The sequence below is a fragment of the Medicago sativa genome, chromosome 8 (assembly GCF_051527215.1).
Source record: "Medicago sativa cultivar Bolivia chromosome 8, Bolivia_mono, whole genome shotgun sequence".
Taxonomy (NCBI): domain Eukaryota; kingdom Viridiplantae; phylum Streptophyta; class Magnoliopsida; order Fabales; family Fabaceae; genus Medicago; species Medicago sativa.
Genome location: NC_140756.1, coordinates 89,178,524 through 89,205,054, shown reverse-complemented (window position 1 = coordinate 89,205,054; position 26,531 = coordinate 89,178,524). Strand labels below are relative to the sequence as shown.

Sequence of the window (26,531 nt, the reverse complement as noted above, 5' to 3'; positions counted from 1 at the left end):
CAAAAAATAACCACGAAAAATATGTTAAACACATTTGTCACGTTATATGGAAGAACTTTGCATCAATATGCACATAAAATTTAACAACAAATATTGCATCACGAAGAGTCTCTTTGAAGGTCATTTATCAATCTCTGTAAGTTAATGCACAGAAAATTTAACAACAAATATTCCCTATACTAAGTCTCTTTTGAGGCCTAATTTATCAATATTTGTTTCATTTGCTATGACAATCAACAAGAGTCAAGGGCAATCACTTAAAAATGTTGGTATTTATTTGCCGAGTCATGTGTTCTCGCATGGTCAGTTGTACGTTGCAATTTCCAGAGTCACTTCAAAACAAGGTTTGAAAACACTAATCGTTGATGGAGATGGAGATAGCACTGATACGACCTCAAATGTTGTTTATCACGAAGTCTTTCGTAATGTATCTCGATGGTTAATGTTCAAACATTTTTGTTATGTATGCTACCATTTCATTTTGTTACGTATGATATAAAACTTCTATGTATGGTTACATTATTTTCATTGATTCAATTAACTTCTACGTGGTATGACCCGTGCGGTAGCACGGGTCAATGGTCTAGTTCTTTGAATCTTGCTATTGTTCTTGTATATGTCACTGTTGGTGTTGAAATCATCTCATTTTTTATTGAAAAGAACAAACATGATCAATTGTTTGGATCATTTTGAAGGGAACTGGAAGTAAGTGGAAGTACTGTCGGAGTTGAAAATGCAAACATAAGATCCACACTCAGCGCATCTATTCAGGGAGGACAAAATAATGCTACGTATTGTATTTAACCCTGATCTTTGTTGAAATATAGAAATGCAAAGTTTTCCCACTAGAGAATAGAGCATAAAAATCCAGCAATTCATAATCTTCTCAAGCATTAAACATAACCAGCAATGTCACCGACAGTTTAAGCACATAATTTTAGTAAGATGTAAAACTACAATGTCTCAAGTAAATTTTCATTTAAAGCTATCTGCTTAGCAAAAATTTCACAGTTTGATGTTCAATAATTAGACATACACGCCGCAGGCAAGTAGGAGGAACAACGACCCAAAACCCTGTGAAGAAGATCAAGACACAGGCATAAGTTTCCAATGTTATACCAGTATCATGTCAAACAATGACAGAACAAAAGTAAGTATAAACAATACATACCAAGAAAACTGATGCAATTGCTCCCGTTGTCAGCTCCTGAGCAAGGTTACGGGTTTTCCTAGAAGAGGTTGCTTCATAACTGCAAAAAACACAGCTTTCATTTGAATGATAACAAGATATAACAAAAAGATGTCAGCTGAACATCCAAAATTTCACAGCACAAATCAGTAAACCTCTTATCTCTTAAAAGTTTCAAGATCGCACTCCTCCAGTAATATGTCACAAAAATATAAGACTAAGCTAATTTGAATAAAATTTTCATGAAGCACTTGAAGAAAATGAAATTTTTTAAAAATATTGCAATAACTCCTGAGCTTTTTCAAACAATAGCTTTTCACGAAAGCTCAAATCATGATCTTTTAAGCTTTACCATGTAGCTTCTTTTCAAACAACAACACCGATCAGCTTGTAAGGACTATTTCTCAGGCGAAGAACCATAAACATATCTTAATTGAGAAACTCTCATAAACTATAAGCTAATCCAAACTAGGTCGGGTAAACGTTAAACACTCCCATCGCTAATACATTACAAAACCAATTGTATTAAATCAATTCCATCCAGTGTCACATTTCATACATATACCCAGCCTTACAAAAAAGCACCCTTTCACCGCAGTCAGCTTTGCTTCATGAGATAACAAAGGGAAAACAAACAAGCAGCAGACAAATGATAAATGCATAGAGCAATTTTATTTATTTTCAGGTGTATTTTAAGTACAGTTCAATTGTGTAGAGTGAAAACTACACAACGTTTTTAGGTCCAATGGAAGCTCTACAGATTGCAAAATCCAATAAGTACATGACACATGCTCAAGAAATAATCTGTTACAACCTAGTCCTAAAGCCCATAATCTCTAAAGTCTACGAGGGAATGAGGAAAGGTGAGATGCACCAGATCAAACTTCTAAAGGTGGAATAGGGATAGAGGTGGAATAACCGCCTACTGAGATGGCATTGGAAAGGGGATGTAGATGTGTGCGTGAAAGTTTGTTATCCACCACCGAGTGGGTATAAGAGCATGTGTGGGGCTGAAATGTGGTAGGCTGATAGTGGAGTATATATAGGCACTATCAAATTGCCGATAGTTATTGTTTTTTCTTCTTTATTGTGAACACTACCTATACAGGGATCTGGGCTGTTCTCCAGGACCCTTCAGTAAATGATACGGTAAAACTTTACTTCCTTAGTGTTATGACCGTTTGGGTAACAAACAGTGTGCTCCTCACCTGTGCACTGGTTAACAAGGGGATAAAAGGGACTAATTAAGTTGAATGGGCATATATATACACGCAAATGCCCCAAAGTCGATGAGATTTTCCTTTGGTTTGCTGAAAAGGAATGGAATGGAGTGAGATTGCCCCAAAGGTTCGTTTTTTTTTTTTTTTTAAATTGATAATAATACGATGGGATTCTGTTGTTTAATTTGTTAATTTTTTTAGTTCAAACAGGGTGGATTGAAATGAAACATGTCCATTCCATCCATCCATTCATCCAATTTGAACACAAGGAGATTTTCTTCCGACAATGGAGAAACAACTCCATTTCATTTAACAATATTCACTCAGCTCCACTCTCCATTAAATATCCAAAGTCCAAACGAAACAATTTCAGCACCGTGAAGAAGATACCTACTCTACATTAACGTTCTCTAGCAAGCACGTTCTTTTCAATTTTCAAAATTGATTGATGAATTACACATTCAACATTAAATTAAATCTCTCACAGCAACAAGTAAAATCTTCATCCCACAATTGACACACAATCGTCAGAAAACATCTATTTCAACTTGCCATGAACCTCAAGAAACAGTTACTAGATCTCTAAATCAAATCGAGTGTACAAATTGTGCAATTAAATCGGTAAATCCATGCAAGCAAATTAAGTTTAAATGAGATCGGGACATACATGAAGAAAGAAGCGGTTAAGATGAGGCCGATGGCGAGTGTGAAGACGGAGAGTGTCGGGTACAACGAATCAGGAATAGGACTCGCGATCGCTTTTGGAGCCTTCCACATACAAAAACAAATACGCAAAATCAGAATTGAAAAATCGAAATTCAAATCGAAATTGAATGCATTCAGAGAATTACCATGATACAATGTTGAGATCTTGCACCTTCAGCTGCAAAGTGTAAACCACCACACTCAGACCAAACTCTTGTTATGTATTGTATACTTCCTTCTCCGTCAACTTTTCCGGTCAACTTTTTCTAAACAGATTTCTTTGTAATAAGTAAGCCCAACTTACAATGCCCATTTTTTTCAACACCCCCACTTTTCACTAATACACCTTTTTATGAAAGTTATTTTTCTAATTTTTTCTCTATAAACAATCTGGCCGTAAAACTTTATAAAGTATTTTTATCTTTCCCAAAAAATGCTAATATTCGCAGGTTAATGAGGATGCTAATATTCAGAAGAATTTATTTAGTTTTGTTTGTTGTTTTCTATAGGTTGAACTTGAAAGAGTTAATCCTATTTAAGATGTCAAACTCAAATGTCATCTAAAACAATTTTAATCTAATACATTTGGATAAGTGACCAATGATCTCAGACTAACTGAATATAAACACAATTGATTTGTAAATTAGATTATAAAATATTTAAAAGTTCGATATTTGAAAACATTTACAACACTAATATAGACAAGATTTATTCAATTAAATAATATTTTAGACTAATGTCTTCAATCACAACAATAAATTTATTGATAGGAATAAATGGCAAAATATAAATGTACAATAATGTTCAATGTAAAAAAAGATAATAATCATTTGTTGTAATTTGTTTATTTTTAATATACATCCTTGCATCTCTGGTTAAGAGGTGAGAGCAAACAGGAGTGAGTCAAGCAGAGGACTTCTCACTAAGTGAAGGCCTCTTGTAAAGTGGTACTAAAAATAAGAACTGTGGATTAACAAAACCATGAAGAGCAGTATGATATGATATCCACAAAGAAAATTCAAAGAAGTGCAATTTCTCTATGATAACCTATTCATTACTTGATCATATAGTTCCATGTTCACTGACAATACCACCAGAAAGCTTTCTCATTATCTGCCACAACTGTTTGCTTCTACCATTTCCCATAGGACCTGAATAAGACTTTCTTCTACATTTTTCATGCTCCATTCTTTCAATTCTAGATGAAGAACCAAACAATTCTGATGCTGATAAGCCTCTTTCAATGTCAACAACAGATAAATCCTCATGCTCTTGGCTACAGCTTCTTGAACCACCGTCTTTTTTTGCTTCTTCAGTTTCATTGCATACAAGTTTTAAAGCTTGAACAACTTCACTCATAAATGGACGGTTTGATACTTCTTGTTGCACACACATTGAAGCAATGGCTGCTACTTTGGCCACACTATCAAAAGGCACATTGAGTCGTATAGATGGATCTATTATCGCTTCTAATCCTTCTTTACTTGTGAGAAATGGACAAGCCCAAGCAACGAGATTCTCTTGACCAGGAGCTTGTGACATGTCTATTGGTTTTCTTCCTGTCAAAAGCTCTAGAAGAACAACGCCATAGCTATAAACGTCACTCTTAACAAGAAGATGACCGGTCATTGCATACTCCGGAGCCACGTACCTGAATTCATTTTTCAATTATCAAAATATGAATCAGGAAATGCATGATTGTAAAAATCAACCATAAAAGAAAAAAAGGTTTCAACAACCAAATGCAGATTTTGCGTTAAATCTTGAAAAAGAAGTTCCAATCAAGAAAATATTTTCACAAACCAAACATGCGCTAAATCTTCGTAAAAATAAAAAATAAAAGAAGGGAAGAAAACTTTGTACCCAAAAGTTCCCACTACACGCATTGATGTGTGTCTACTTTCCTCATCTGTAGCAGTCTGGGCCAATCCAAAATCAGATATTTTAGGAGTAAAATCATATTCCAACAATATGTTGCTAGACTTTAAGTCTCTATGTATAACACATGGACTTGAATCTTCATGCAGATAAGATAGACCTCGAGCTGCACCAAGAGCTATCTTCATCCTAGCACCCCAATCAAGTGCTCGATTTTCCCATTCAACCCCTATCACAATACCAAATAAAATAAAAACATTATACTGAAGAACTAAAGGCACGAGTAAGCGCCGACGTATAATATTGGTCTAGTTTGTAAGGATTCAACTCAGGTTCATTTCACAAGGGAATGGGTTCAAATCCTGCTGCCTATGTGAGGAACTCGTTAGTGGGTAATATGTAAGTACTTTTGTCAACACTCTTTGAGCCATGAGGATTTCCTTAACCCAAATAACTCCTGGGACTCAACTCACCTAAAATTTTATTTGAGAAAAAAGGCAACTAAGCAAACAAGGAGCAAATTCAAGTACCATGTAAATGGGATTCCAAGCTGCCATTTGGAATGAGTTCATAAACCAAGCAGCGGAAGCTGTCCTCCTCAGCACATATACCAATCAGCTTGACCAGATTTCTATGGTGAAGACGACTAAGCATCTCAACTTCAGCTAAGAATTCGCGATCACCTTGATGATCCTTACTCTTTAGAACCTTGACTGCCACTTTTGTCCCATCTCCAAGGACACCACTATAAACAAGACCAAAACCACCTTCTCCAAGTATTCTCGTAGCATGAAAATTATCAGTAGCTTTCTCAATGTCATCCATACTGAAATTCCTTGCGGATCCTTTATAAGCAGGAATGCCATATTCAAATGAAGAGGAAACGGAACCAACCCTTCCATCTCCAATTAATGAACCAGTAGCAATAACTGTGAAATTCATAAGATTTGTAAGGAAAGGGATATAAAATGATAAAACAATCAAACCATCACAATTATTATGTGGTAAGAAACGTAATTTGCTATTTGTAGATATAGCATTATTTTTAATGATCAAACATTGAGACAGAGGAACAAACTAGCCAGCTAATTCACCTGGTTGTATTACCTGATGCTTTGGTAAGAGAAGGAGGTGAAGGACGTGGAATCGATGCTCTTTGACTAACATGAACTCTGAATTTGAACATGAACCAGACAGCAGCAGTACATAAAACAACTGCTACAAAAACTGAAACAGCAATAATGACAATAAAACCTTTGCCAAGGTCACGTCTATTCTGCTTCTTCTGCATGTCAACACCAAAGGGTTTTATAGTACTTCCATTTTTGCCATAAGTGGTATAAGGACCACCATCTATCATGGTAATGCTTGAAGGTGGTAAAGGAGGTGAAGGAGGTAAACCTATATAATAAAATAATACGATCCAATAAAATTTCTCACCAAAGAAGCCAGAATCAGAGAAAAGCGGTTATAAGTGAAATTAACATCTATATATACCTGGATAGTTCACATACAAAACATCATAATATCCAAAGTAGGAGGCTTTAATAACAACCTTTTTATGCCAAAACATATCAGAAGTAAAAAAGGCTGTCGTATTATCAAACTTTTCTTCAAGTGGCACCAAATCAATAAGGACAACAGTTTTATCAGGTTGCTGGTTTGCTGCATTGGCTCCCATAATTCTAACTTGACTTTGCTTCATAAAAATCCCACTGGCAAGTTCAGAAGCCAGCTCCGAGACCAAAGGGAAGAAAGTATAAAGAGAAATGCTAAGGCGGAGACCGACTCGCAAAGGCCAAACACATCTGCAAGGTGCTCCAAGAGGAGAAGTTACATAAGGCTCGGTGCAAGCGGTTGATAAACAATCTGAAAAGATATTAATAAAATAAATTTAATTATGATGAAAATGGTTCAGAACATTCCAAAAAGTACAGATATTGAAAGCTTTGTCCACAGAATAAAACATACTAAGCAAATAATGCGCTAACCTTCATTAGGAGGTGGAAGTGGCAATGTCTTAGGACTCTTGGAAGAAGAACCAGACGGAGGTACTTTAGGAGGAAAAGAGGGTATTTGCATTGCAATAACAAAAACAATGAATGATTAAGACTAGTAAGTTGATGATAATGAAAGAACAAAGATGTCTTTAATAAATTTGCAAGGACGTAATTTATGTATCCTGGAAAAAGAATAGAATTCATATTTTCATACTTTTGGTTGGGTGAGAGCCAAATTTGATTGATGGAGAAGGAGCAGGAGCAAATTGGCTCTTGTTTGAATGAATGGGAGAAGAAAGTGGAGAAACTGAGGAGGAGGAACCCATAAAGAAAAACAAGTAATCAGAAATGTCATTTGTTTACTTTATATTCTCATAGAATAAACATCTTAGTAAGAAATTTATAATACTAATATAGGTACCTGACTTCCATGGTAGTGGAATATGATGTCTTTGTCCACCTGTTTTTGGTGATAATGAGGGAGGAATCGCTCTATCTAGATCAAAAAGTGTAAAACAAAAATTGGTTATATATTCAGTTGCAGTAAAGAACTTCATTTGTGACACAATTTAATAAATCATTCATATAGTGCGGCAAACCCCGGGGATTTGAAATGGGAGGAGAAACAATATATGACGGTGCAGGGGCAGGGACGGTAATTATGTTCCTTTTATGATGATGTTTATAATTTGAGACTGAAGGCGTCAAAACAGGAGAATGTATTTTGGCTGGAAGTGGCTTTGGTGTTTTGTACAAAGGTGCAGCAACTGGCGCTCCACCCTTTTCGGGATGGATGATTCTTGAAGGAGTGGATAAGGGAGAAGGAACAGACCCTGCACCATATATTTTTTTGTTAATTAAGTATCCATGAATTGAAGTATGATTGCACAATGCCATTTGAACATAATCAACATACAAGAAGTTAAAATGGATGTAAAGGTTGAACATTTTAGAATGATAGCTGCAGGAAAAATTTAAATATTGGGAATAAAATTCAAAAGTAAAACGTATAAAGAGATTCAAGAGAAGCAAGTAAATAGATTTTTCATCATCAGGGTACTAACTACTTCAAAATTGAGTGCTGGCAGTTCTAAGTTCTAAATGAACACAAGTTATGAATAAAGACATTTTATGATTACATATTACATATTCTTCTGCACGTCCACTAGCAAAAATATTATCTTTAATCATGCTGAACATCTTGGATGCATAATCATCAAACAATCTTGTGTATTATTTTTTGTCTTAAACCCTTCGGTTCCTAGAGAAAGAGAGACCTAGTAATGCAGAATTCAGTCGAAAGGTAAGTAAAATTTAGCCAATGATTGTTGCATATACCTGGAGCAGTTACTGTTGAGACAGGAGGCCTAACAACAGGTGCTTTCTTTGGTGGTGTTATATTCCCTTGCATAGTTGATGGTGAAGGAACAACTTTATATGATGGGGATGATCCTATTGGAGGGTGAGAGAATGGTCCTGGATAATGAAAAAAACATATACTTTGGTCAGGTGATCCGAGGACTATTTAATCGATCAAGGGAATGAGATTACCGTTTGATACTGATGGAGAGCTAGGTGCAATGGTTCTATGTGAATCTCTCTGGTGGGAAGAACCAGGTGTTTCAATAGGGAATAGATACACATGTAAATTTTCTGGAGATGGGGATATAGTAAGCCCTGAAAGAAGTTAACAGTGAATCAAATACTGGTAGAAACTAATAAGATAGGAATGTCAGCTCAATTGTAAGAGTTTGACTTTGTAATTTTAAGAGACAAAGTTCAAATCTCATCGCGAACTCTAGTAATGCCAATATTTCCATGAGAAAAGAGAGAAAGACTGAAACTTTTATGAGCAAGCTTAAAATTGACAAATAAATGACTGATTTATTAAAGTTAACACATAGGTAATACTTAAGCATTAATTTAACATTTTGGAATGTTGGTAAACTAATTCACTATTTTTCTTCTGGATGGTTTTGAAGTGTGTCCGGATCTGGAAAATCAAATTTAAGAATATTTGTCGAACTGAGGATAAATTTTTGCTAGAACTCATACTCTTCCTCAGCAGCTTGCATTATGTTCAATATATACTAATCAAAATTAGATTTTGTAAGCAACGCATGTGTAGGTTCTCTGCAGTGTATATATCATAACATTGTAAAGACTTAAGAGAAAGTATCTTAATGAAGTACTTATAGCTTAAGCAAAAGTGTTTCTCTTTTGTTACAATCTTTGGAGAAGTTTACAAAGGATCAATCTCAACAAAACGTGAAGATTAAGCAAGCACATACCTGGTGATCCTTGGGTTGCCACTGCAAAGCCTATGGTGATGCAGAGCTTCACCAGCTGCAATAAGAATGCTAAAACCACCTCCATCCCATTCCAATCTTCAAGGACAACCTCCTCTGCAGTGATTAAAAACAAATGATCTTGAAGTTGATAACCAGGCAAAGAACAAAATGAGGTTAAACTGAAGATGGTCCACATATAGGTAGTGACAGACATAAAAACAACGAGATTACTGTTTATGGAGAACAAACCAGGATTGTTTTTGTTGTAAAGGACAAGAGCAAAAAACATATATGTCTTGTCATCGGCAGAGTTTAGAAATTTCCGTGTGAAAAGGTAAAAGTTTAACTTCTGTTCACTTAGCTTAGGTGATTAATTATGAAATTAAAATTGATTATACAATGGGAGTAGAACAACACGTGAATTTACAGTCCTGACACACAACCTCAAAAGAGAGGCTACAAAGCCTTGTACATATTTTTATTGAGTAAAATAAATTCATCCTTGATTTTGTAGGGTGTTCTCAAATAGATCATTACGATTACAAATATTTCAAAGAGAAAAAAATAGGTAATAGATTATGTCAAATTTTACTTATATTGGTCTTTATTACTATCTACTATAAAATCCCCTTAAAAAAAATGCAACTATAGAATCTAGTTTATCAGCATTAACATTATCACTCACACCTTGTATTCGTTAAAAAAGTTTATCATACATAACTGTGGTTTCAAAAAAAAAAATCCTTGAATTTTATACTTTCATTAATATTGTTGAAAATATGCTTATTAATATTTAATACTGATCTTTCAAAACAAAACAAAAAAAAGTGTATTAATACTGATAATGATGAATCACGTCTGTCTATGTAAGGATGACGATTTGAATAAAAAACTGCTTACGAATAGCAAATAAAAGTGACAGAGGAAAAAATAAAATGGGAGTTGGTGAAGAGAGTCCATCGCTTTTTGGCAAAATACAAATGAAAAATTTGGCGCCCGTGACTTTGTTTACAATGGACTGAAAGCAAAACTGGCGATTTTTCTTTATCTGTTGGTAACAACAAAACCATTGCATAAAGATTCCCTATCTATCTCTCTTTTAGGCTTTGTTTGGATGAGAAAAGAAAGTTAAAGGAAAGAAAGTGATAGGAAAGATTGTTAAAGGAAAGAAAGTGATAGGAAAGTGTGTAGAAAGTGAGATGATTTGATCGTGTTTGGTTATATTGAAAGTGAAAAGAAAGTGAAAGGAAAGAATATACTATATTCAGTAAATGACATTTTTACCCTTCATAAAAATGATATACACATGTATTATACAATACTCCCTCCGTCCCATATTACTTGACCTATTTAGAATATTTGCACTATTCATATAACATGCTTTGACTCTATTTTTCTACTAATATATAAAAACAAAATATAGCATATAAGATGCTGTTAGATTCGTCTCGATTAATATTTTTAAAATATCAAATTTTCGTAATTTTTTCTATTAAATTATTAAAGAAATTTAAGTTTAAAATTGTGCATTGGCATACGTGACAGAGTCAACTAGGTCAAGTAATATGGGACGGAGGGAGTATTAATTTAATATAAGTATAACGGATTATTTCAATATAGCGTATGTACCAATACTATATACATGTAAATATAAATTATTTGCCACCTAATATTTTCAAGGACTGACAGTTTTATAGCTATATTATTAGTAAAAAAAACAATTATATAATATAAACTCAATTAATATATATTATAAAAAAAGTGGTGGGTTTTTGTGTCTTTTCAAGAAAATCATGCGTTCTGCAACCTTTCTCTCCAATTTGGAGAGGATTGTTTTCTGGTGTGGGACCCATGAAAAAGTTTCTTTCCTTGCTTGTTTATGGGCCCGTTTGTTACGGATTAAAATAAAAGTGATTTTGACATAAAATAATTTAGAGATTATATTTTAGAGATTTTGTGAAAAATCAGAATCTATTTTACATTTGTTTACCGTAACAAAAATCACTTTTTTTAAACAAATAATCTAGTTTGTTTGGATACAACTATATAAAAGGGATTTTTAAGTTACAAAATTAGTTCAATCTTTTAAATCATATTTTCTCTCTCCTCTAAAAAAAATCTATTTTTTGAGAAGCTGCTCTTAACAGCTTCTCATTTGAAGCTGTTTTTAGATTTTTTTAGATTCTGATTTTTTAAAAAATCTATAACAAACGGATGCAAAACTCTTAAAAGTGATTATTTGTTTAAAAAAAGTGATTTTTTCTTAAAAAAAGCTATAACAAACGGGCTCTATAATCAAACCAAACTATGGAAGCATGGAATTCCAGAAACTTTCTTTCTTCTTAGGCCTCCATCCTTTCACAATCTATGGTTCCAAACACTGCCTTAACTTATCCTTCTCTTTTATCCAAATAATTAAATTTTAACCATCATTCTCTCTCCTGGAAACATTTAATCATCAAAACTCAAAGATTGAAAGAAAAAAGAAAAAAACTATTTCTGCATATAGAAATAGTGTTTTTCTGTATTTTTGTAATCGGCACAAATTGTATAAGATTTAGGGTAAACAGTGCTTTTAGCCCCTGTAATATAGGGCACTTTTGGGTTTAGCCCCTGTAAATTTTTTTTTTTAGATTTCATCCTCATAAAATTTTTTTGTTTTGGTTTTGGCTCATGACCCCTGTGACTCAGCAGAATCTATGAGGTGGCACTGACGTTGAATTTTTTTTTTTATTCTTCAATTTTTTTTTGAATGCCACGTGTCTAAATGAATGTCCACGTGGCATTTCTGTTATTTTTAATTAAAAAAATTTAAAAAATATTTTTTTAAAAATTATTATTTTTTTAAAAAATTCTGAAATCTGAAATTTTTTTAAAAAATTGGAAAAACTAATAAAAATGAAAACAAAAATCTGGAAAATTTTAAAAATAAAAAATAAAATATGGTAAAATTAAAAAAATGAAAAAATTCTGGAAAAAATTAATAAATTTCGAAAAATTCATATTTCCAAATTTTTTTCAATACCGGAAAAATGAAAGAAATTCATATTTTTTTTCGGAAAGTACTTGTCATTCAACCGTATAACGGAAAAAAATTCATATTTTTTTTTCGGAAAGTACTTGTCATTCAACCTAAGCTCGGAATACACAAAAATTCCCGGAAAAAATACTAATGAAAATTTCGAAAAATACACAAAAAACCTAAGTTCGGTTTATAAATACACATATTTTTTCCCTTATTCTCGGTTTATAAATACACAAAAATTCCCAAAAAATTTTTTGGAAATAAATACACTGAAAAAACCTAAGCTCGACATATATACTAATGAAAATTTTGAAATTTCAAGAAATACTAATGAAGATTTCAAAAATTTCATTTTTTTAAAAATGATTAATCTTCAAGAAAATTTCGAAATTTTTTTAAATATTTTCCAGAATTTTTTCACAATTTTTATTTTTCATTAAAATTTTAATTAGAATTTTTCCAGAATTTTAATTAAAATTTTGAAAATTTTAATTAAGATTTTTCATTAAAATTTCGAAAATTTCATTTTTCCAGAATTTTAATTTTTTTTCAGAAAATTTCGAATTTTTCATTATTTTTCATTTTATTAGATTATTTTATTTTTTTAATCATTTTTTATTTTTATTAATTTTTCCAGAATTTTTAAAAAAATTTCCATATTTTTAAATTTTTTCATTTTTATTAATTTTTCAATTTTCCAGAATTTTTTTATTAATTTTTCATTTTTCAAGAATTTTTTAATGTTTTCAGATTTTTTTTTCAATTTTTTAATTTTTCCAGAATTTTTTATTTTTTTAAAAAAATAAAAAATGCCACGTGTACCCCAAAAAAAATATAAAATAAAATTAATTATACAGTCAGCTTGACACGTCATCAAAAAAGGTGACGCAGCATACCACGTCAGCGCCACGTCAAAGATTCTGCTGATCAAGGGGGTCAGGGGCCAAAACCAAAACAAAAAAATTTTATAAGGGTGGAATCTAAAAAAAAAAATTACAGGGGCTACAAGCACTGTTTACTCTAAGATTTAAAAAATAAAAAAAGGGGGAAAGATGGGGACATAAAGCATCTAAAGTTGTGTTCAAGTAACAAAGCTCCTCCGCATAATTAACAGGAGAATCCAGAACATTGCACTAGTACACAAGAGACAGGTAAGAGAAAAGGAGGGGTCCACGAGGGAAAAACAACAAAGATAGCTCAGCTGGCCTGTCACAAGGGTATGGACAAATGCAGATTTGACGGCTACCAGTTCCCCCAACAACAACAAATCTATCCGTGATTGTCTACTTGGATTGTAGTGAACGGGGGGGGGGGGGGAATTGGTCTCAGCACGACGGGTGTGCTTAGCTTCTGAGGCCTGTGTGTAGTATTAGTATGGCATAGCTAATGGGTAGTTGCCCTAGCTCCTTCCATCAAAAGCACCCCAAGAAAATTCATCTGTGCCTCTAGCAAGTGGGGGCTTGGTTCTCCCTGCGGTGAGCAAAAGCCCACTGTCACGCAGTCGAACAACGAACATCACAGACCAAAAAATCTTGATTGTCCTCATTGTGTGAATGTGTGTTTCAAGCAGATAACCCGGATTAAGCAAGGAGTCTCTTGACTCAAAGTCGTTAAAAAACATCACATACATACAAACTCGTTAAAAAAACATCACATACATATAAGATCCTTCAGGGGAAAGACCACTGGCCGACTTGACATCTATAGCCGTTCTAACATAAGTCATGCACAGCAAAATTGAAACTTTTCTATTAACAATCCATTGAAACAGATTGCCGGTTAAAAGACATGCATAAAAATTGTACTTTCTCTTGCCCTTTTCGCTTGAGATTATTTGCTTTCAAACAGTGTCAAGGAACGGTTGGTCAAGAATACAGTACCTTATATAGTACTGAGATAATAAGATGCTACCAGAAAAACGCGAGAATGAAAATGAACAATCAAATCATAAGAACAAGAAATATCAAAACAAATAGAGTCTCGAGAGTTGACTTTTCCATAGAAAGGTTGAAGCCGACCATTGAGAAAATATACATTTCTCAACAAATTATAGGAACTCACTCTAGGTAAATGCAAGTACAAATCTTTTATCTGAACATTGAATAAAAGGATATGATTCCTAGTGAAAGTTGAAACAGATCTTCACTCTTACCCTCAACCTCCCTGCCTCTCGAAACAAATATTAATATCTTAACTTACATAAAGCAGGTGCAGATCCAACAGTTTCAAAACATAAATGTGGCAGCTGCTTGTTGATCAATGCATAAACCTAGGAGATATGGTAGAGCCACTTCAGCTTGGCCATTCACCGCCTGGAAAATATGTAGAATGCCAATACCAAGGTTGAGGTGTCTATACAATGTACATACATAGTCGCACCAATTCAAACTTAGAGACACAAGCTTCAAGAAGTCCATGTGGAAGGAAAGTGAAGCTCACCGTAGGAACAGCTGATAAAAGTGATGAAATCCTGTAAGCTACCAAGTCGCATCCTAAGCACCAATCCATGGGGTTAAATCATGTAAACTCAGCTGGTTACAATAACCAAGCAACAGAAAGTGTTAATTGAAGAATTAAATAAACACCTCTCAGTTCGAAATGTTGTGCGCACGAGTCAACATAATCATCATGGCATCATTGTAAGTTGAGAATTTAATGTATGAACAATCAACGGTTTGGATCATATTCTTCAAATCGGTCCTTAAAATCTTCAACGATTTTCATCTCTTCATCTTTGTTATGTTTGCGATTCCTCCAATCGGCGTTATCTGCCATATTAAGCAACCCCGCCAGAACCTGATTCATTTCTCAAGTTGTAAATCTTGCTGATAAATACAGTAGTTGTAATATTTTAAAGAACAAATCAATCACTTTCCAGAAAAAATAAGAGTTGAGAAATATATAAATATGTTTCTGTGTTCACTGAGTATTTTGCTTTTAAAAGGCTACCTCGCGTCCAAATTGGGCGGGAAAAGTGTCTTTCTCCTCAACATGGTGCAGCAGAATTGTGCCTCCCGGGATTTCAGCATAGAACAAGCTTGAATTCCCATCAATTTGGGTCTTCAAAAACTTTCTTCCATCAGAAATGCTGTCGACTGAGTAGCAATGAAAAACAGCATAAGAATGCAACATAAACCCAAAAAACAAAAACAGAAACAGAAACAAAAACAAAAACAAAAAATGTAGGTATTTCTCAGAAATAAATTGAAGATTGTTTTTCAAGCCAAATAACTGGTAAGTAAATATTGGTACCAAGGAAATGAAAAACAAGGAGATTAAGGGGGAACAAGGGTTAAGGGTAACTTAAAAGGATCCAAGTCTGACAAGGACTCTATAAGCAATAAAATACAAAGCATGGTCTTAAGATCAATGCTTACATTTCTTTGCCACAAATTTAAATCCCAACTTCTCTGCAGCTAAATTGAATGCTTTTTCAACCATAACTGCTTTGGAAGATGGAATGGGAATGGCCTGCGTAAAAGGGTAGAATGTTAATGAGAGAGAGAGAGTATAAAACAACAGCTGATCTCATAAAAGTTGAAGTCATGCAGTCATCAAGCAAGGGAGAAAAGAAACTCAAGCCGCTATTGTTAGAACGGAAAATAGCTAACCCAAAAAAATGACCAACAGATTAAATATCTAATGTGGAATTAAGCAAATTATATAAGGGGAAAGTGGACGGACGTGAAAGGTAGGGACGAGAGAAAGGAAAGCCAGCTCATTCAATAAACAAAGTGCATTTAATAGCCAGATTTTAATTACTATGCAACTAGCAACATTAACTTCTTTTACCTGAAGATTGGCATGAGTTCCACGTATGGAAGCCCACTCAAAAAATATGACTTCCTTTTCTTGGTTCTTGCAATATTTCTTGAGACTGTTCTGAAACTTTAAGAGCTCAACATCAGATTCAGAAGAAAGAGATAAGGTATTTGGCATGTGCTCAACTGGTATTATAAGCACATGGTCTTCAACAAGTGGGCCTTTAGCCAATGCTAGATAAGAATTTTCCCCAATGCTTATGATTAAATGCGACTCCACACTGGGACTTGACAGGCAAAACCAACATTCTCTTGATCTGCAATTGTATTGCAGAATTTGTCAAGGGCAAAAAAGCTTTGAAGTTCAACTAAACAAGGAAAAATCACGGTCAAAAAAAAAAAAAACAAGGAAAAATCAAATAAACTACGCTGAAGAATAATAAAACAAAAAATTTACTAGTTACCACATGAGTAACTTAACCCACATGTTCACAAATCAAGTATCCATAAATAACAGACTGTACATTAACTATAGAATATAATTAATCAAGACACAAACCTGCTAGACCTTGTATTTTCTGATCCAGGCTTCCTGGAAGGAAACTTATCACCTTCATCCTGCAAGCTGTGTCTAAAGCGGCAGTCTGGGCCCCTTTCACATTTTCCCTTGTTCAGAAAATCAAAACAAACACCTCTCAAACAGTGCTCCCTTGCATCTGTGTCATGTCGAAAATTACATGTCTCTCCCCATTGACAAGAGCCGGAAGATACAAATTTGAAACACAACTTGTCTCCAGCTTCATGTTTCTGTCGCTTTTGTGGAACATCATATCTCCAATGTTGAGAATCAGAGATACCGTCACTGGATCTCTTTACTGTATCCTTTGGAGAAGCTTTTCCCCCCGCAAATGTGTATGGTGATAAGGTGGTATTGGTGGTTTTCATAGCAATCTCGGTTGAAGACATGGTAGATGCAGGTGTTGGAGAAATCGCATGAATAAATTTCTGAAATGCAAAAGTTACCAAAATTTTACAATTAAAACATTTGCCTTACAGAGAGAGATACATAAAGGCAGGTTTATCTTCCCCATAAGAAAAACAAATGCACTCAATAACAAACACTGGTATGCTAAAGAAGAATAGCCGAACCTGCTTATCTTTATTTCCAACAGACGCAAGCCCTATGAAACGAGTAACGTGCACGGCATCAACATTTGAATATGGTTCACGGGCATAGTATATACCTTTAGAACCTGCAATATGATAGCTACAAAAAAAAAAAGGATAAACTGTTATGATCAAAGACACGGCTTTCACAAAGACTAAAGAGAATCCAGAACAATAACAACAATAGCAAAGCCTCATCCATAAAAGGCACAATCGCCCTAACAAATTCCTCTAGAAAAATAAGATACTAACCCTGATCTAGCGAATGAGTTAACCTCCTATAAGCAAGATTTTTATGAAACCCCCCACCAAGTTTAATAATTTTAATTTATTAACTAACTTGTGAGATTGCCATTCCCAATTATAACAAGCACTCCATTTGCCCCTAAATTTAAGTCTCTTTTAACCAATCTTGTTACTTACACTAAATTTATCAACAATGTGTATTGATTTTTTAATTGCCCTTCTATTACTGGGACTCGTATTTTCCGCTGAATTAATGATTTTTTTTTTAGTCTTTAAATATTTTTGGGTATTTTTGTTCAAAAATAATTAACGCATCTAGCCGTTTAGAGATAGGCTTATAGAAAGAGACAAAAAAAAAAAAATTTTGTGGAGCTTATATTCAGTGACAGAGGTAATATAAGGAAATACACAATACAATCCAATCAATTGAACACGGAACTTGAGAGCTTATCGTTTCGAAGCTAAAAGTGCACGATCGACAAATATTATGAAATCAGAATTATGCATACAATTATGCTGGTTAAATAGAAAAATCATAATTTGTTTATCACTATAGTGGTTGCATGTGAAACATTCAGCAAGAAAATGTAGTTGATCCATTTTCTGTGTGTTTTGAGAGGAGGGACATAGATAATCAGACAAACGATTGTAACCTATCTGTCCAACAATTACCGTGGTTTAATCTCTTGAACTAACTCTGATATGGTTGAATCACTGCCTGTAGAATCTGAGAATCCGGCAGGAATGTCTGAAGCAGCTACTCCATTTGTGACCCCACTTGGCCACTCGTTAGTAATCATGAATCAAGGAAATCAAAAAACATACTGCGTCGTAGAAAACAAGCTAGTGGCTTTAAGCCCGGGATAAAATATGACCGAGAATAATAAATAATTAATTCACATCAACACAAGGATATGTCAAGAACAGATCAACAACTCCAGATTCCTCAGCTATTGCACGCAAAGCATCAACATCGTCTTCACTGTAAGTACCAAACTGCTGACCAGTTGACGATTTCCTACCAGATAAATAGGTGACAGATAACCCTACATATAACTACAAAAGATAAGGAACCAAATTCAATTCCCAATAAGTATTTCAAGGCTGATATGCCAGGAAGCAATCCATTACCAATCACATACAATAGTGATCACCAAAACTAATCGCTAAATCATGTAATTTCTAAATAAGCACTATTTAAAATTCTAAACTAACGTGAAATATCTACTACAGACCACGGAATCATAATCGACAAATAAGGATCTATTTGGATTGACTTATTTGAGTTTATCTGCTGACATAAGTACTTGTGAGACTATTGAGGGAGCATATGAAAACGGTTCATGTCATATCCAAAGTTGTTTTCAGCTTATTCCCCTTAGCTCTACATGATAGCTTATATGAAAACAGTTTGACTATAGCTAATACATAAGTACTTATGCTATAAGCAAATTAAGTTGTTTATCCAAACAGGACCTACAATCAAAACACATCTTCCAATCCATAATTAGATATTCACGCAATTGACATATAAAATGTGAAATAGAATTTAATACAGGAAGCAAAAGCATACCGAAGAGGTTGAATTTTCCACTGCCTTTCAACCAAAACAAATTATCGCAAACCCTTAACCCGTCCATCTTGAAACCGCTGTTGACGGAGTCTTTAGAAGCCGCCAACAAAAATTTGGGGGCGGCGACGCCGTAATCGCCGATGAAGTAAGTAGGGAGGGGAATGTGGGATCCACCACCTTCAATGTAAGCCGTGAACTCATCAAGCAGGTCCGGTGAGTCAGGGAAGAACTGGCCAACGCATAAGAGTGCGTCGAATGGGCCCGCGGATTTGTTCACCTAAATTGAAAGGATTCAGTGATGCAGAGCACTTCAACTGATGAACAAAAACAAAACCCTAGAGAGAGAGAGAGAGAGAGAGAGAGAGAGAGATAGTGTTACCGATGAGACGCGCTTGAAGAGCTGGTTAAGACGGCCGTTAACGTCGCCGCAGAGTAGGATTCTCGGAGGGGCCATAATAAATTTTGATGGACCTTTGACTGTCACCGAATTAGTCCCTCGTCACACTAGTGTAATCGGTACTATTTGATTTGGTTTCATATTTTAGAGTGTTTTCGATGATGTAATTAAATTGTTTTGAATCAAAATAGTTGCCCCTGCGTAAAAGATTTTGTTTAAGAAATTTGTCACTTTTTAATGCAATATAACATAGACTAATTTTAGATCAGGACAATGCATATATACATGGGTTTGGGGTTTCGAAACACGGACACCCCACTTCTTGACATTTAAAATGTTTGAGACTAATTATTTATGTGTTTACTGTATTAATTTTACGCATTCATTCAAATTGTAATGCCGCATAATATTACTCACCTAACCATTTTACAATACATTCATTGATCTCATACCTAACAAAATGAAATGGGATTCAACAAATTTGAATCGCTAAATGAGTGAATCACCTCTGAGTTTTGTCGGCCAATGTTAAAATCTTGCCATATCTATGTGTTGATCTTAAATGATTCATGGATATAGATTTGAATTGCTAAATGAGTGAATCACCTCTGAGTTTTGTCGGCCAATGTTAAAATCTTGCCATATCTATGTGCTGAACTTAAATGATTCGTGAATATAGAGGAATGCATACTATTTTTTCAACACTCTCTTTAATACTCCTTCTCCTATTGGATGAAACTAATGCATGACCTACCACTTTAAGTGAAACCTATTTTTAAATGGTAGTGTTAACTTGTGCCCTTAGGGCACATGTTAAGAAATCTAAAAAAAGAAATATTCCCTTAAACTTTGTGCATTCAATTCATTAAAACATTAAAGATTAAATTTAATGCACGCATTCTAATACATTATTTCTACATTTGGTTTCTAAACTTGTGCTTTAAGGGCACAAGTTAACATTTCCCATTTTTAAAATATGAGACTCACCATGATTTAAGTCAATAAGAAAATGAGTGTTGAAGAGAGTGTTAATAGCACTACTCCATGAATATATCTCATACACATTCAAATGTAGTAGTAATAAAGGTTATGTTATTGAAAAGAGTGTTGATAGCACTACTCTCAACTATTTTGTGTTTAATTATTGCCTTGCTCCCAATTTCTACATCTTTCCCTCTGTGTTACGAGAATACACAAGCCATGTGAACTCTATTATTCGTTAAAAGAATAAATTAAGAGCATGTCTATATAGTGCGAAAAAATCCAAGTACGACTTTACACGATAAACGGTGGGTAATGTTATTATACCATTAAAATAAATAAAAAGCAAAACAAGATCAAAAACAAAATACAATCCAACGGCTTTGTATTCATTCGTTGTTATTCATCGCAATTATCTTGCACCATTAAGTTTTTCCCATAAATTAATGATATATATGAAACGAAATACGAAGTTATATGTATCTGCGACTCCATCAGCGCTGATAGCACTATCAAATGATATGACCTTAATTTTTTACAACCTATCATTCAATTTCATTGAATCAATGATCTAACATATCCATCTATGATCTTTCTACTGTTATCGTAGGTAAGCAATTGAGAAGACAAAGGACAATGAAAATAGTTCTAGGTGATACATCTAGTTTCCTATTGTATTTGTCTCTTTAACTATTTTATGGTATATTTAGTAATAATCATTTTTCTATATGCAATAATATAAGAGTCATTATCCTTCATTAGATAGATTGGCAAGCAAAGACCAAAACTATACTATCATTATCCATAAATCCTTAATGAAAACCTTAACTTTTGCCCATCTGTGTCGACAACAATTTACTTTTCATAATTATTGTTTTTTAATATCACGTGTACGTGCGAGTGCACACACCTCATGCTTCAGAGTTGCTAACTAGTTTTCGAAAAAGTTTATTTCTCAATTCATTAAGATACACCGTAGAATCACATATGTTGTTTTCATCTATATGACACGTTTTTTGGTTTTTATAGTCACATGTTTCATTTTCATCCATCCATTAAATACAAAATTTGAAGATATTCAATTAAATTATTTGTGCTAACTAAAAGTCAATATTTGAAAATATTATATGAGCTTAATTTTTGTTCACAGCTTTCATTGCTCTCATTTATTCTTTATGTATTACTTTAACTTATGCCAACCTTCAAGACATGGATGGCGCCAGTTCTATTTACATCCATACCACAATATCTCCTTCAGTGCACTATGTATGTGGCTCGGACCCAGGGGAACATTTGTTGGAGAATTAGGATCTACACATTCAATTGGTGTTAACTTTTTGTCGAATACCATATGCCATGCAGTATGGTGCAATTTGAAGGGTGTTTTCCCGGCAAGAGATGCCATATATGACGCAAATTATATCATTCTTTTTTGGTTGGTAAAACCTGATGGTTTCAACCTTAGCTTAGACATCACACCTGGGTTAAGAGGGCTAATTGGAATCACCAAAGAAGAATATTATATAAAATGCATGATGGTATCAAGGTGTGCATGGAATGTACTACTACGATACTTTAAAGGTTGGAGGTTTATGCATTTTGTTTTTGGGTGAAGTGTTTAACTATGTTAATTCTCCTCTTTCTTGTTCATTTCCTGCAACTGTTTTCTTGTTTAATTAACAACAATTGGTATCTAGAGCCCTATTCTAAGGGATCTACGTGAGTTTAACTTCATGGAAACCGAAGCAAGTCTCTTCGGTATCACTTCGACAGTGTTCGACAGAAGCAACTACCAACTTTGGGCAGTGCGTATGGAGGCATATTTGGACGCTTTGGATTTGTGGGAAACAATGGAAGAAGATTACGAAATTCCTGTACTTCCAAACAATCCCACCATGACACAATAAAATTTCAAAAAGAAAAAAAAAACAGAAGAGCAAAAAGTTGATATCTTAACAAAGCCCTTATAAACTATCAAGTTTGAAGATATGAGATCAAAGCTTGGTGTTAAATATCATGCTTTGGACTGCTGATGTGGAGACTTTTATGTATTATGTGTTGGTTATTTTATTTTAGCAACTGTTGTTCAGTTTTCTTTAATTAATTGTGTTGTATTGTGGTAGTTATTGGAAGTTTTAGTAGTATTAAACTATGTAAAAGAGGTTGTGTGTTCAGTTTGTATTTTTTTTTAGACTAATTATATGAATGAAAGCAGTTATTTCTCCTCATTCTTGTTCATTTTCTGCAACTGTTTTCTTGTTTAATTAACAATAAACTAGAAGTGCTTTAATTTTACTGTCATTTTTTTTCGTTCTGGTATTAAAGTTTACGGTTTCTTTTTGTAAGATATTTGTGTGAATGGTAGCTACTGGATGTATTGTCGTATGGATTAATAGAATTTCAATTTAAATATTTTTTCTTCATATCTTTAATTTAAATATCAGTTATGTGAATGATGTAGATTAATCACACTTAGCTTAAAAGCTGGTGGAAACTCCATAACATGATGACTCCATATCTTTTATTTTATTTCCTATACAAGATGATAAATTCTAACCTATCTATGAAAAATGACTGTCAAAAAAAAAAAAAAAAACCTATCTATGAAAAATTGGTTGGGTCATATGTAACCAAATTACACATGTTTAACACCTCACATCAAATTAGAGGACGTTATACCTTACACCCCTGCATTTATACTTTGACCCCAACATTTGACATAAAGTACCAAATTCACCCTTTATGTTAAATAAAACTTACTCTTTCACTTCTTTACCCACCCTTTTCCTGGAAAACGTTTGCAATGTTCACCCCCACCTTGTTAAAAAAAGTTCCAACAAACAGTAAGCATCACCGAACCCTTCTTTGCCAAAAATGTTTCGATTTGATTTTTCTTCTACCGGAATCGTTTCTCCAGGTTTGAGGTTTTCTGGGTTTGGCAAGGTTTTCGCCCTATGACTGTGTTGGATTCGCCGAATCATGTTCTAGGTTACCATAATCATTCTCTGAATCACTGATTCCTGAAATCGTTTGATGTCTCTATCTTCCGTTTCAAATAATTCCTCAAAATTTTCAATGAATACTTCAGATTCACCGTTCACGTCCTTTAAAATTTGTTTTGAAATTCCAGTAGACATCAATCGTTTCATGTCCCTATTCTTACTTGGTCGTTGGGTGTCCCACTGTTGCACAATTATTTTTTGAATTGATTGGTAATGGAGTGTTTCCGTTTCATGAAGTTTTACTGATCATAATTTTTTTTTGTTCTTCCTTACTCGAGCTTTTTTAATTAAAGATAGCTGCCATTCTATACTTCTTTCGGTTCTGTGATGTTATTGTTGTTTAGTTTAATTCTGTCTCTTTTATTAATCTTTGACAGATTTTTTTTTTAAAATAAGAAAAAAAATGGAATTTTAATTAAAAAAAAGTGCACCGCAATACTTTGATATAAGGCTTTCCATTAAATATTATCGAAAAGGCTGTGTAGAGCTTTCCGGTGGAAAAGTAAATAAGTGTTCTGGAAAAATTTAGAAAACGTTTTATATGAAGGAATGAATCGGAAAATACATACATAGAAGAATATCATGTAGGGGTGAATTCATACTAAATAAGAAATGTTGAAAGTGAGGATGAATAATTAATGTGTAACAAGTTAAATAGTAAAAAGGGCAAAATTGGAAATCTATGAAGATTTGTAGGGTGAAAGTACATATGTCGGGGTATAGGGTAAAATTTCCCAAATTAGATATTCTCAAAACAATGCGCTTGTAAAAATTAACCTATTCCTGACCAAAATATACAATCGTAAAAGTTTATGAAGTTTATATGACATATTTTTTTTTGAAGGATAAGTTTATATGACATGTTATCTGACAACAACTAGCTTTTCATATAATTTTTTTTAATTTCACACGCACGCACGCGTGCGTGCACACACCTTATACTTCAAAGTTGCTAACTAGTTTGGATGGAGTAATAAAAAAATTCATTGTCATCATTTTTTTGGCAATGTGAAATAAACTAAGCTAAGCTACCATGATTTCATTGTCCTGATTTCTAATGGAACAGTGTCAAACAAACTAAACTAAGCTAACTAGTTTGGATGGAGTAATAAAAAATTTCATTGTCCTAATTTCTAATGGAATAGCGTGAAACAAACTAAGCTACCATGAAATGTTAAAAAATACATCACCGGCGACAAATCATTTTAAAAATGTTCTTGAACTTTAATGCTATCCAATTCCATGTTTCTCATTTATACATTTTAATTTTTTGGGCCAAATTTGAAAATTGAAATTAAGGGTCAATTTAAAATTTTCAAAAATTTTGAGGGGAAAATTTATAATTTTGGAAAAATTGAGGGGTAAATTTATAATTTTCAATAAATTAGGGATCAATTTTCAATTTTTAGAAAATTTATTAAGGTCAATTTGATAATTTTGAGGACCAAAATGCAAAATTTGAAAAATTATAACATCGAAGAAATTTGAAATTATTAGCTTTTATGTGTCATTTGAAATTCTCTAAATTGAAACCTTCCATCATCCCAAATCAAATAAGCTGACTCAATATATTTCTTCATTATTCCGTTTATAGTGAGAACAAATGTTTGTTTTTCTCCTAGTGAAGTGAATGTCAGAACACTAGGATTCACTGAAATGTTGAGTCCTTAAGGAGATGTCACAATTGATTTGTATGTAGACATTGCAAATCCAACATTTGTAATGGTCCTTTTGAAGCTTCCACTTAAAATAATGTTTGGGGTGTGGGGATTTGAGAGCAAATGAAGGATAATTTAAGTCCCTTGCAGTTGCATATCCGATCTCAAAGCAAATGATTTTTTCCTCTGTGATTTGTTGTAAAGTTGTCTCATTAAAACCTTGACCACATAAAAACATATGTAGTCTCCTTCATTTGCCTCATATATTAAGCCAGGATTCAATGCCTTTACAGGGTCAATTTGACCGGCTCGATAAGCAAATTCAACACCATGGTTATCTTTTGGAGACACTTGATTAGCTACAACACATGGAACATACAAAATTGTTTATATTAACTTAGAACACGCTAAGTGAATTATATATTGACATATTGGTCGAGGTGTGAACTACTCATTTATATTACCTGTTGTCATTAGAGCTGAACGAATAACAGCAGGTGACCATGTAGGATGAAATGATTTAATATATGCTGCTGCACCAGATACATGTGGGCAAAACATTGATGTTCTTGACATAATGTTGAACTCCAATTTTCTATTTCACCAAGATTTTCAGAAATAGGAGATCCTGTGGGACAACTAGCTATAATGTCTACCCCAGGAGCAACTAAATCCGGCTACAACATTAAAAAAAAAAAAGGTTAACAACGAATATCTTGCAATGATATAAATTTATTTAATTTATTGTTCATAAAAAAGAACCTTAAGAATCTCCAGTGTGGCATTGTTTGGACCCCTTGATGAGAAAGAAGGAACAACAGGTGCCAAAGTACCCAATACCTCATTCCTCTTAATTATGGTTGCAGTTGGACTCATGTAAATTGATTAAAATAACAGGCATTAGAAAATTGTGATGCTCTATATTACTGTTACATTATATAGATACCTTTTTATATAGGATTCACATCAACGAAATAAAATTAGTTTCTTTTTCTTTTGGGTGAACATTTCCTTCTCATACAAATATCTTTCATAAAGTTATATACAATTTCAATACTTTGTTACATAGATAGTTTGCATGAACCATCATCAGAGACCGACCCTAAACCCTAAACCCTTAAAATGTGCCATGAGCACATGTTAAGAAATCCAAAAGAAGAATTATTCTCTAAAATTTTGTGCATTCAATTCATTAAAAAGTTAAAGATTAAATGTAATACACAAATTCCAATAAATTATTTCTATATTTGACTCATTAACTTGGGCACAAGTTAACATTTTTTTTTTAATTCCACACACACGCACGCGCATGCGTGCGTGCACACACACCTCATTCTTTGGAGCTGCTAACTAGTTTGGACGGAGTAATAAAAAAATTCATTGTCATCATTTTTGGGTAATTTTATAGTTTTAAATTTTTTTTGGGCCAAATTTGGAA

At 33.6% G+C, this 26,531-nt stretch overlaps 4 protein-coding genes across 8 annotated transcripts; all 4 read right to left on the bottom strand.

Moving 5' to 3' along the window:
• Window positions 1-853: 853 nt before the first annotated feature.
• On the bottom strand, window positions 854-3,313 carry LOC146903007 (uncharacterized). Its single transcript, XM_085732085.1, has 4 exons — window positions 3,261-3,313; window positions 3,077-3,177; window positions 1,172-1,250; window positions 854-1,074 (listed from the first exon to the last, which is right to left on the bottom strand). Exons 1-4 carry the CDS (start codon window positions 3,261-3,263, stop codon window positions 1,027-1,029), a joined length of 231 nt encoding a protein of 76 aa, XP_085588211.1. The 5' UTR covers window positions 3,264-3,313; the 3' UTR covers window positions 854-1,026.
• A 542-nt stretch (window positions 3,314-3,855) lies between these two features.
• On the bottom strand, window positions 3,856-9,448 carry LOC146903006 (Protein kinase superfamily protein). Of its 3 annotated transcripts, XM_085738023.1 has the most exons (12): window positions 9,284-9,448; window positions 8,544-8,669; window positions 8,331-8,468; window positions 7,592-7,825; window positions 7,414-7,488; window positions 7,207-7,299; window positions 6,984-7,046; window positions 6,490-6,861; window positions 6,100-6,393; window positions 5,523-5,921; window positions 4,978-5,221; window positions 3,856-4,765 (listed from the first exon to the last, which is right to left on the bottom strand). In XM_085738023.1, the coding sequence occupies exons 1-12, from the start codon at window positions 9,366-9,368 to the stop codon at window positions 4,177-4,179; spliced, it is 2,712 nt and encodes a 903-aa protein (XP_085594149.1). In that variant the 5' UTR covers window positions 9,369-9,448; the 3' UTR covers window positions 3,856-4,176. The 3 variants fall into 3 exon arrangements, with proteins under 3 accessions (XP_085594149.1, XP_085594150.1, XP_085594151.1); XM_085738024.1 differs by lacking the exon at window positions 7,592-7,825; XM_085738025.1 differs by lacking the exons at window positions 8,331-8,468; window positions 8,544-8,669.
• Window positions 9,449-14,235: 4,787 nt separating this feature from the next.
• LOC146903005 (CwfJ-like family protein / zinc finger (CCCH-type) family protein) lies at window positions 14,236-19,566 on the bottom strand. Of its 3 annotated transcripts, XR_015023671.1 has the most exons (12): window positions 19,435-19,566; window positions 19,056-19,332; window positions 18,401-18,528; window positions 18,155-18,276; window positions 17,219-17,336; window positions 16,629-17,074; window positions 16,101-16,386; window positions 15,686-15,779; window positions 15,258-15,403; window positions 14,894-15,104; window positions 14,748-14,800; window positions 14,236-14,620 (listed from the first exon to the last, which is right to left on the bottom strand). XR_015023671.1 is itself a non-coding variant. In XM_085738026.1 (10 exons), the coding sequence occupies exons 1-10, from the start codon at window positions 19,507-19,509 to the stop codon at window positions 14,976-14,978; spliced, it is 1,821 nt and encodes a 606-aa protein (XP_085594152.1). In that variant the 5' UTR covers window positions 19,510-19,566; the 3' UTR covers window positions 14,236-14,975. The 3 variants fall into 3 exon arrangements, 1 of the variants encoding a protein (XP_085594152.1); XR_015023670.1 differs by having other exon boundaries at window positions 14,236-14,800; XM_085738026.1 differs by having other exon boundaries at window positions 14,236-15,104.
• A 5,662-nt stretch (window positions 19,567-25,228) lies between these two features.
• On the bottom strand, window positions 25,229-25,969 carry LOC146903004 (cucumisin-like). The gene is made up of 4 exons (XM_085737189.1): window positions 25,856-25,969; window positions 25,698-25,770; window positions 25,558-25,626; window positions 25,229-25,452 (listed from the first exon to the last, which is right to left on the bottom strand). The coding sequence occupies exons 1-4, from the start codon at window positions 25,967-25,969 to the stop codon at window positions 25,229-25,231; spliced, it is 480 nt and encodes a 159-aa protein (XP_085593315.1).
• Window positions 25,970-26,531: the final 562 nt, after the last annotated feature.

Excerpts from the sequence above, each read along its gene's own strand:
- LOC146903007 (XM_085732085.1), bottom strand. Across the intron at positions 1,251-3,076 it reads TTAACCGCTTCTTTCTTCAT|TTATGAAGCAACCTCTTCTA; the intron begins GTATGTCCCGAT and ends TGTTTTTTGCAG. Across the intron at positions 1,075-1,171 it reads CAATTGCATCAGTTTTCTTG|GGTTTTGGGTCGTTGTTCCT; the intron begins GTATGTATTGTT and ends TCTTCTTCACAG.
- LOC146903006 (XM_085738023.1), bottom strand. The coding sequence starts at position 9,368 with ATGGAGGTGGTTTTAGCATTCTTATTGCAGCTGGTGAAGCTCTGCATC. Across the intron at positions 6,394-6,489 it reads TTTGTATGTGAACTATCCAG|GTTTACCTCCTTCACCTCCT; the intron begins GTATATATAGAT and ends TTTATTATATAG. Across the intron at positions 4,766-4,977 it reads CGTGTAGTGGGAACTTTTGG|GTACGTGGCTCCGGAGTATG; the intron begins GTACAAAGTTTT and ends AAATGAATTCAG.
- LOC146903005 (XM_085738026.1), bottom strand. The coding sequence starts at position 19,509 with ATGGCCCCTCCGAGAATCCTACTCTGCGGCGACGTTAACGGCCGTCTT. Across the intron at positions 17,337-18,154 it reads GTTCAAGAGATTAAACCACG|CTATCATATTGCAGGTTCTA; the intron begins GTAATTGTTGGA and ends TTTTTTTTGTAG. Across the intron at positions 17,075-17,218 it reads TTGGAAATAAAGATAAGCAG|AAATTTATTCATGCGATTTC; the intron begins GTTCGGCTATTC and ends TTTGCATTTCAG.
- LOC146903004 (XM_085737189.1), bottom strand. The coding sequence starts at position 25,969 with ATGAGTCCAACTGCAACCATAATTAAGAGGAATGAGGTATTGGGTACT. Across the intron at positions 25,771-25,855 it reads CCACACTGGAGATTCTTAAG|CCGGATTTAGTTGCTCCTGG; the intron begins GTTCTTTTTTAT and ends TTAATGTTGTAG. Across the intron at positions 25,453-25,557 it reads TTCAGCTCTAATGACAACAG|CTAATCAAGTGTCTCCAAAA; the intron begins GTAATATAAATG and ends CATGTGTTGTAG.